The sequence below is a fragment of the Brassica napus genome, chromosome A8 (assembly GCF_020379485.1).
Source record: "Brassica napus cultivar Da-Ae chromosome A8, Da-Ae, whole genome shotgun sequence".
Taxonomy (NCBI): domain Eukaryota; kingdom Viridiplantae; phylum Streptophyta; class Magnoliopsida; order Brassicales; family Brassicaceae; genus Brassica; species Brassica napus.
Window position 1 is genome coordinate 179,781 of NC_063441.1, and position 11,143 is coordinate 190,923.

The window sequence follows — 11,143 nt, forward strand, 5'->3', positions numbered from 1 at the left end:
CTTTTTCTTGAACTATTATCCATTTACAAACTATGAAACCATTGGTTCGACATGACGATTATCTAAAATTTATAACATGAAAATAAATAAATAATAATAGTTTTTGGATTTTACCGGAAAAACTAAAAAACAAACATTCTAACAGAATAAACCAAAATAAATATTAATTTAAAATAATAGTTATATTTTAGGAGATTAAATACCAAAAAATAACTTAAAGCTGAACCGATATCCAGATTAAACAGATTTAATGTGTTTTTATTAAAAATAACAAAACTAATAATCACATTCCGCGCAAGGCGCGGGTTATTACCTAGTTACTACTTAAACCACGGGTCTCCTCCTCGGACACACCCATGATCACCAATAATCATTATTTTCTCTCTCTTTCCCTCTTAACTAATTGTCCGCTAATCAAAAAGATCATCATCAAATATTATAAACCTAAAATCTAACCATTCAGTGATCAAAGGATCTCAACAAAGAGAGAGAGAGAGGAGCATGGAGTCGGAGGAGGAGAAGGAGAGTAGTATAAGCATGGTGGAGGCAAAGTTGCCCCCAGGATTCAGATTTCACCCAAAGGACGACGAGCTTGTCTGCGATTACTTGATGGCACGATCGCTTGGTCACAATACTAAACAACCTCCTCCACTCCTCTTGATCCAAGTCGATCTCAACAAGTGCGAGCCTTGGGACATCCCCAGTACGTCTCTTAATTACTACAATCTTATCTTTCTAACTTTAAGATCACGCGCGTGCTTAACTTCCATCACATACTTGATACATACATGTAGCTAAAAGTTTCTTTAGTTTTTTTTTTATGGATATTAGTGAATTCACCGTCATGATTATAGTTTAGATACCTTGTTCGTTCGTGTTCGTGATTTTGGTCTAGAAACATAATTAAGAACCAGGATCAAATGATTTTTCTTCTATTTTCTTATGAAATATCTATTCTATTAAAACAGCACCGTGACCCATTGATAAAAGTTATGTCCAACAATTATTTCAACAATACATACTTAAAAAATATTAACTGCATCAAAATATATATTATGGATGTAACCACTACTTTACTTGCATAATAATCGGGATAGCATCAAAATCAAAATCGTCACTCAATAACTGCATCTAAATATCAATTATCAACGTGTCTTTGTATAACACGAACTGAGGTAGTTGAATTATCAACGTGTCTTTGTATAACACGAACATTTGAGGCAGTTTAATGCATCTAAAAATCAAATCAGTATTGAATGAACATTTTATGGTTCACAAGATTTTCGGGTCTATTTCGAATCATTTTGTGGGTACAACTATTTTTTTGTTAAATAGGTTAATAACTCAAAATGTTATTAAATGCAAGAAATAGCTTGATTTTGTTCAAATTTGATTACACATTTTAAATTTCTATCAAATACAATAGAACCTCTACAAATAAATACTCGATAAATTAATAATTTCTATAAATTAATAAATTTTGCCGGTCTCAACTTGGGCCGGTTAAAAATTTGACATAAATCGATAAAATAATAAGATAATATTTTTTAAGAAAATTCTATGTAAATATATGGTCCCATTAAAATTATAAATTAATAATTTATATGTATACCTACTTTATATAAGTAAGAACCTATTATTATATTGTTGTTTTTATATTCACAATGAAATTATCTTTATATTTATTTAACACTTAATATATTTTTGATGAAAATTAGTGATATTATATCTACAATCACATTTAAGTTATATGCAATATATATTATATACATCAAATAATATAATAAAAGTAATATAAATATCAAATTTCAAAAAATAACAATTAATTCTATACACTAAAATCAAATATTTATTTTTTTAGAATAAATATATCTTAAAATAAGAAATATAAAAAAGAAGTTTTTTGTAAATTAATATCTCTATAAATTAATAAAATTTCAAAATTTCAACATTATTAATTTATAGAGGTTCTATTGTATATTGCATATCATTCAAAACCCTGATTACATATTCAATAATAAAAGCTATATTCATTAGAAAATTATGTTTAAAATAATTTTCACAAATATAACGCTTCTTTGTAACATTTGAATGTAGATACACAAGCAAACAATTAAAATTTATATCAAATAAATTTATTAATTATACACCTCTTACATTGGGTCAAAATTTACAAAACTTATTTTTAATTACATAAGAAATTAGTAATAATAAATTCATATAAACCATTATATATGAAATCAAATCATGAAAATTGAATGAGAAACATATAATTTTATCTATTTTATTACTATTTTATTACTAAAAAAATTATACTATACTTTACTATTAAAAAATCACTGTTTAGGAATAAAGTACAAAATTAATGTGTGAAATGGCTACGATACAAGTGTATAGTTATGTAATATCACAAATTCAATAAAATTATCAAAACGTCTTACTAATAATTTTAAAAATATTATACACAAACATATAAATTAAAGTTCTTTAACATATAAGAAAAAATTTACAAAAAACGGGCATACGGACATATCATTACGAGAAACGAGCATATGCCGGATCAATTTTTAAATTTTTATTATTTTATAAAATAGATTTTGATTAAGTTGTATACAAAAAATATGATTACAAAAAATACACAAATATGATTATAAAGAAGAGCATAAATATAAAAATTAAATTTCTAAAAAAAAATAAAAACAAAAAATATACCCGCCCTTTTAATCCATATCCACTAAAAAAAATCCGTAGTGGTCTAATAACCATCCAATGATGTCACTTAATAAGATTATTATAATTCTAGATATTTTACAACATAGTCTATACATATAATTACATATTACTAATCCTTATTCAAACATATCATTACCATTATTGGCATGTATGTATCTCTTATAGATTAGGAAAACTACTCATATAAACAAACACTAGATCTCGATCCGCGTAACCGCGCATGTTTTTGTTTTCATTTTATTTTTATATAAATATTTTGTTTTTAATTCTAAATTTGTATATATTATAATATATATGTGTCTATCAATTTTTAAAACATAATAAGTACACGGTGTATTTTTCATTGAGTAGATTGTTTCAAACTTTCACATGTATTTGTATCTTCTTCTCTATATATATATATTCGGATTATTATTTTATTATTAAAATCGTAACTATATATATATATAGATTAGTAAAATATTGTTCTATTGTCATATTCAAAAATATTGTAACATTTCACAAATTTAGAAAGTTTTTAAAAAATTAAACTTTTCGCTTCATAGATTTATATTATCAAGTAAATAATTAAACATTTAGTTTTCGTTTAATTTTAAAATAAATTGTATAGTTAATTTGTTTTCGTTGGTTTAAGGTAGTAAAGATTAATATTTAAAAAAATATTTATAATTTTAAAAGTTAACATCGACAAATATTTAAATAGTTAATATATGGAAGTATAGTATTACAATATTAAATCATATCTATTTAATTTATACTATCTATAAATTCAGTGGATCATCTATTGTTCTAATTATTGATAGCCCAATAAAAATTTCTAGTAGACCCAAAATTTAAATGATAAGATTAGAAATTAAATGTAACATGACTTTTTAGGAATATGTCCATTAAATCTATTTTAAAAAAAAATCACACATGAATCAATGTTGTGACTTTTGTTTTAATATATAAGATACACATAACTCTTACAAACAAACACATAATTCTTACAAACAAACCCATAGTTCTTACAAATAACTGCAAAAGAGAAAATTAGGGACACGTATTTACAAGAGAAGTTGACACTCTTGGCGTTATCGTCAACCAAAAATACTTGAAAAAAGTTTGGATAGGAATATCATAAGATAAGATAATAACGACGAATAAGTCAATATCTAGGTTTTGTTGGTTTGTAACCTTTGAGTGTGATTTTTTTTTTTTTGGCTAAGTGGACATATTTAAAAAGTTTTGGAAAATTTCAAATAATATTCGTTCTGTTTGATCATAATTAGATTCTTCTTCTCCTTTGGTACGCCTTTAATTGGTCCTTGATTATTTTTCAAATCAAGATATTGACCCTTCAACTACGTAATTATCAAATGAGTCGGCACTCATTTTATAAATATACTTTTTCTTTATTCAAACAAAGCTCCCATTTATATAATAACAAACTTGAAATTCATTCATACAACTCATCCACACGTGTTGGGTTCCAATTTGAGACTTTTGCTTCAAGAATCACACTAGATCTCGATCCGCGCAACCGTATAGATTTTTGTTTTTATTTATTTTTATATAAATATTTTGTTTTCAATTCTAAATTGATATATATTATAATTTATATATGTGTTTATCAATTTTTAAAACATAATAAATTTACTGTATATTTTTCATTGAATATATTATTTCAAACTTTCACATGTATTTGCATCTTTTTCTATATATATTCTTAGATTATTATTTCATTATTAAAATTGTAACTATATATATAAAAATTAGTAAAATATTGTTTTATTGTCATATTCAAAGATATTGTAACATTTCATAAATTTAGAAAGTTAAAAAAAAGAGTAAATTTTTCGCTTTATAGATTTATATTATCGAGTAAATAATTAAATATTTGTTTTTTTTTATTTTTAAAATAAACTATATAGTTTAAAATTTGTTTTCATTGGTTTAAGGTAGTAAAGATTAATAATTTTTAGATAATATGATTTTTATTATTTAAAAAAAATCTTTATAATTTTAAAAATTAACATCGACAAATATTTAAATATTTAGCAGATAGAAGTATAGTATTACAACATTAAATTATATCTATTTAATTTATACTATCTATAAATCCAATGGATCATTTATTGTTTAAATCCAATTATTGATAGCCCAATAAAATTTCTGGTAGTCCCAAAATTTAAATGATAAGATTAGATATTAAATATAACATGACTTTCTAAAAATATGTCTATTATGTCCATTTTAAAATAAATCATACATGAATCAAAATTGTGATTTCTGTTTTAATATATAAAATGTTGACGGATGTTTATATATATATTTATTTATTTATTTATTTTGTAAATACTACATCAGTAAATAACCTAATACATGGTTTTATAACGTTAGATAATTATGCATAACCTGCTACATGTTTTATTCAAATAAATATACATGATCAATACTTTTAACTACGGATCCTATACATACAGTTATTGTTATAGTTTTCTTAATATAAAAAAAACATCTAAAATAATCATAGAAAATAAGAAAAACAAAATTTTATGTTTTAAATATAATAATATTCTAAAAATAATAATGATATTTTATTTTTATTTTTAGTATTAAATTTATTTATATCTAAAATATAACAACATGAACCTATATAATATTTTATTCTCATTTTATAAAAATAAATATAGGGTCTCATTGAAATATTTTATTTAATCAAACCTGTATATACGTCTTTTCAAAAAATCAACATTAAAAGCATTTTATTAAAAAAGTATCTCCGAATAAAAAATAAGATAAAAAATAAGTTCTGAAATAAATATTTGAAAAGCACATGAAGATTTTATGAAACAAATAAATTGGTTAAATTGTCCTTTAGTATTGGTTCATATTTACAAAATTAAATAATAAATTGTCCTTTAGTATTGATTCATTTTTACAAAATTAAATAATAAATTGCACTACATATTAATAATTTTCTTGTTCGAATAAAAATGTTCTAATCATTGTTTTTTGTTGTCACTGATGTACTGAGTTTTGTACTTATGTTTTAACAAGCTAAAAACAAGAAAACAGAATATAAAGTTAAAAAAATGTTTTGGTTGTATGTTTCAAATGATCAGAAACGGCATGCGTGGGTGGCAAGGATTGGTATTTCTACAGCCAGAGAGATAGGAAATACGCGACTGGGCTGAGAACAAACAGAGCAACGGCCACCGGATATTGGAAAGCCACAGGGAAAGACAGAGCCATTCTAAGAAAGGGCAAGCTTGTTGGGATGAGGAAGACATTGGTGTTTTATCAAGGTCGAGCTCCCCGTGGTCGTAAAACTGATTGGGTCATGCACGAGTTTCGTCTCCAGGGTTCCTTTGATCCTCCTACTCTGAACTCTCCAGAGGTACAGGAGGAAGACTGGGTCCTGTGTAGAGTGTTCCACAAGAACACACAAGGAGACAACATGGGAAGCTGTTTTGACGAGACAGTCTCCGCTTCTCTTCCTCCACTGATGGATTCTTACATCAACTTTGACCAAGAACCCTCTTCTTACCTCGGTCATGATCAGCACTTCTTCACCAATGAGCAAGTGCCCTGCTTCTCCAATTTGTCACAGAACCAAACCATACACTCAAACCTAACCGACTCAGTCTCTGAACTCGAGACTCCTTGCAAGAACCCTATCCCCTTGTTCACTGGTGGTTCATCCCCCGCCATGCTCCCAGGGCTAGATTCGTTCAGTTCATCAGATCAGATGGTCCTCAAAGCTCTACTCAGCCAGCTCACTAAGAACGATGGAGGCATTGAGGTCAAGGAATCACAAAGTTACGGGGAAGGGAGCTCCGAGAGCCTCTTGACCAACATTGCCATTCCAAGCACTGCTTGGAATTGATGACGATGGTCGAGTGTAGTAGTGTGAGAGTCATTATTGCTATATTCATATTCATGATTGGAACTATTCTTCAAGGGTGCGTGTCTGATTGTACAAACATTTCCCTCACTCTTGTTACAACTCATGTAAAATACCACTTGAGACATTATTATACATATGAATTTCATCAGATAGTTCATTTCTTTCGGTGTAACTTTTTTTTTTTTTGAACACAAACTTAATTTCATTCATACTCAAACTTCTTCAATACAATAACATGAGGGAATTATCCATCCTCTTAGGCAATAAGCATAACCAAACACAGATAAATAAGCTAGATAAGATAGGTCTTCACATGGAGATGACAGCGAATTCGAGAGGATGCTTGAATGCGTCGGGGGAGCTTTCACGACAAAGTCAAATAGCTTGAGAATAGTCACATAATGTGACGTTGAGGTCCAGACCCCATCTACGAAAATCACCGAAGTAATTTTGCTTGCATCTTCAGGTCCTGTAGAGACCGCTCCGCAAGATGACAAGACGATGAAGGAACTGAAGCAAGCATTCGGGAACAAGCCCGCGAAAACACCCCTTGCCACTGGAAGAGGATATGGTGGTAAAAATGTGGCCTCAGAAGAGGAGGATAATCGAAACAGAGTCGTGTCCGGTGAACCCACCGGTAAATTCTTCCCAAAGAAGAGATATGTCAATATATAACAGGGAGAGATCCCACTGGAAATCTCTGAGAAGCTAAACCAATCACCATCCTCCATTAGGAACTGTGTCACGTTTTCTTCTAGATAATTGGGTTCTGGTAGGTAGCTTCTTGGGCTGACTTGGTCATTTGCACACATGGGACATGCCCAAGCATAAGGGAGCATCAGCTCACCAAGCCTTGTCAGTACGGACCAAGAGGCAGTCCGTTCATCGGCGCCGAAAGAGTGGTCGCCGAAAGAGCTATGCCGGAGCAGAATCACTTTAAATGATAGAGAGACTGAAGCATTATCGAAGAGATTCGGATCTGAACTTGTGATGTGTTTGGATCTGGTGCCGGTTATATGAGGAGGAGCACCACACGGTGGCTTGTTGGACTCAAGCCTCCCCGGAGATGGAGAGGTTGAGCTCGTCGATTTAGAACGCAACTCCATAAACGGTTGAACGATTTTGACAGAAACGACACCGTCTCTTGTCCTACGGCAGCCAGAGGAGGGTACGACGGGATCTGAACCCGAGGACCAGAACAAAGCGGCGGTGAGAGAAATGATAGAACCAAAATCGGGAAGGATCACTTTAGCTGGGTGTTGGATATGAACCGAGAAGGCAATTGGCACTTCTGGAACTGAAATGGATTGAAAGGATCGTCAAGAGATGCGGAATGGCTCTTGATATACCCACGATCTAAGGCTAACCACCAAAGAAATAATGAATGTGTTGGCTAACCACCAAACAACACACAAAGATGATTGGCTGACTACCAAATCAACAAGCCGGTTCAAACCGATGAACTAGCTAAAGAACTCTCTCTCTCACTCAGAGAAGAAACGAAATAAACAACCAAAACTGAACTGGTTTTATTCATCAAAGGGACTACATATTTATAGTGTTTTGTAGTCAAAGACAATAAAAGAAAATGTGGGAAAACAATGCATAGGAAATATAAATTTGACTAGATCTAGTCAAGGCACGGAAAATGGAGAAGACTAGATCTGGTCATGGCACGGAAAATAGAGAAGACTAGATCTGGTCAAGGCACGAAAAACGGAGAAGACCAGTCAAGATGTCTAGATTCATCCGAACCAGATGGATGCACGGGGTAAAGATAAGGACGCTTGCGGGCTGTCCGGATGGTCTGCCGGATGAGAATGCATGTCCGTCTTTGGTTTCTTCACCACCCAAGCTAAGTCTGGCTCGACCCAAGTTAAGTATGGCACGGTGAAAAACATGAACCTTGGTTGAAATGTTCAGAACGTCCTGAACTCCATGCTGAGCTGGTTCCATGCAATGATCCGTGGTCTGCGGCACATCATTCCCTTCCTCTTCAAAAAGATTTGTCCTCAAATCTGAAACATTAAAAGGAAAAGGATTATAAGCAAAAGAACCATATTCAGAACGTTGCTCACCTTGAGTTTGGTCCGGTTTGTGAATGGAAGAAGATCCTTCTCTATGACCACAATTTTGCTCTCCACCTGACCCTTCCTTCGGTTCATGTGCATAGTCATCGAAAATTGGTAAAAGGTCTTCCTTTTCTGGCTCGGTTTCAACTTTTTCCAAAGTCACCAACGATTTCTGTTTTTGGCACTTGTTTGCATAATGACCGACCCTATGGCATTTGAAGCACCTGGTAGAAAGAGCCTTGCTTGTGGTTTTCACAGCCTTGCTTTTATCAGAAGACAACACATTAGTTTTCAAATCAGAATTTGAAAGAGAAAAAGAATTACTTTGCTGTTTTGGTGCAGAAGAAGTGTTGTTGTTTCCCTTCTTTTTGAGTTGCCGGACAACATGAATCGCCTTATGCAACATCTTTTCCAAGCTGGTATAAGTCTGAAGCTCGTTCTGATCAGGCACAACACGGTTGCTTCTCTTGGCTTTGGAGAAGGGACGATCACCACTTCTGACCCACTTCTCATCATCGCACCTGTTTTGTCTCTTCTTTTGTTTCTGCACAAAGTCAAACCCATTAGAAGCAAACTGTTTCTTATCAAAAATCAATTGCTCCTTTTCAAAAACAGTTTTAAAGGAAAAGTAGACGTCTTGTTGTGGTTTTGATTTCTTGAGAAGTCCAAACATCCTGAAACACTTAACAAAGTTAGCAAATAAAAATCCTCACACTCTCGAGTGTTTAGCTCACGATTTTTATATGGTCACTCAGAGTTCTTTCACTGGTTCAAAGGATGATAGGCTGTCAAAATTCAGTAATCAAAACCCAAAACAAACTTTGTGGGAAAAAGAAAAGAGAAAGAACAATGAAGAGATTTTTGTGTGGATCCGCCTTAACTGTCCTAAGGCTGGGTTTCTCTTCAGCCAGCAGGGTTTCTCTTCCACCACTCCCCCTGGATTTCTCTTCAGAAGTGATTCAAGCCAAAATTTTTACTTTTTTTCTTTTTTTGATCAATTTTTTTTTTCTCTTTTTTTTTTTTTAATAACTGGCGATCACAAGGGAGTAAAGGAACAGCCCGGATCCAAAAAGAAATAAGAAAAGAAAAATGATGAAGATATGAGAAGATGATAAGAAGAATGAAAACAAACCAGCCAAAGTGGCTCTGATACCACTTGATAGAACCAAAATCGGGAAGGATCACTTTAGCTGGGTGTTGGATATGAACCGAGAAGGCAATTGGCACTTCTGGAACTGAAATGGATTGAAAGGATCGTCAAGAGATGCGGAATGGCTCTTGATATACCCACGATCTAAGGCTAACCACCAAAGAAATAATGAATGTGTTGGCTAACCACCAAACAACACACAAAGATGATTGGCTGACCACCAAATCAACAAGCCGGTTCAAACCGATGAACTAGCTAAAGAACTCTCTCTCTCACTCAGAGAAGAAACGAAATAAACAACCAAAACTGAACTGGTTTTATTCATCAAAGGGACTACATATTTATAGTGTTTTGTAGTCAAAGACAATAAAAGAAAATGTGGGAAAACAATGCATAGTTAATATAAATTTGACTAGATCTAGTCAAGGCACGGAAAATGGAGAAGACTAGATCTGGTCATGGCACGGAAAATAGAGAAGACTAGATCTGGTCAAGGCACGGAAAACGGAGAAGACCAGTCAAGATGTCTAGATTCATCCGAACCAGATGGATGCACGGGGTAAAGATAAGGACGCTTGCGGGACTGTCCGGATGGTCTGCCGGATGAGAATGCATGTCCGTCTTTGGTTTCTTCACCACCCAAGCTAAGTTTGGCTCGACCCAAGTTAAGTATGGCACGGTGAAAAACATGAACCTTGGTTGAAATGTTCAGAACGTCCTGAACTCCATGCTGAGCTGGTTCCATGCAATGATCCGTGGTCTGCGGCACATCAAGAACCCTCTCGACTCATTGCTGGAGGAGGGACCAAACGGAGGAGAAGAATCGTCGGGAGCAGCACAACGAAGAGTCGTCTTCGTCGTAGCGTCAGTCGAGATCTTCTTCCTTTGAGATTCCACCGAAATCGAACAGGTAACAGATAGACGGAGCAGTGAACCATGAAGCAGAGAATGGGTACGGTGAACAGCAATAGCGAAGAGGCCCAGCACCGGCGGGAACACGCGTCGCCGGCGCCGGAGAACATAGATCTTGGATGAGTCTTGAACTTCGTGCCTGGGAGGCTAGGGCGAACTCGTGTTCTTTCTTTCGGTGTAACTATTAAACAAAAATACTATATAAGACATCAATACCAATGAACATGATGGAATAATTGATTGTACAGCCAAGGGCCAAGGGTACTGCTCCCAGCAGAACTTGTGAACAAAATCAATGTTTACTAATAGCTGATTAATAATTAAAAAAAAAAAAAAAAACAAAGAAAAACAAAGCAGAAAATGAATCAAAACTTGTATCTTAAG

General features: G+C 32.7%; 1 protein-coding gene across 1 annotated transcript; it reads left to right on the forward strand.

The window, feature by feature from the left end:
• The first annotated feature begins 326 nt into the window (after window positions 1-326).
• LOC106354108 (NAC domain-containing protein 21/22) lies at window positions 327-6,785 on the forward strand. The gene is made up of 2 exons (XM_013793969.3): window positions 327-703; window positions 5,841-6,785. Exons 1-2 carry the CDS (start codon window positions 502-504, stop codon window positions 6,602-6,604), a joined length of 966 nt encoding a protein of 321 aa, XP_013649423.2. The 5' UTR covers window positions 327-501; the 3' UTR covers window positions 6,605-6,785.
• Window positions 6,786-11,143: the final 4,358 nt, after the last annotated feature.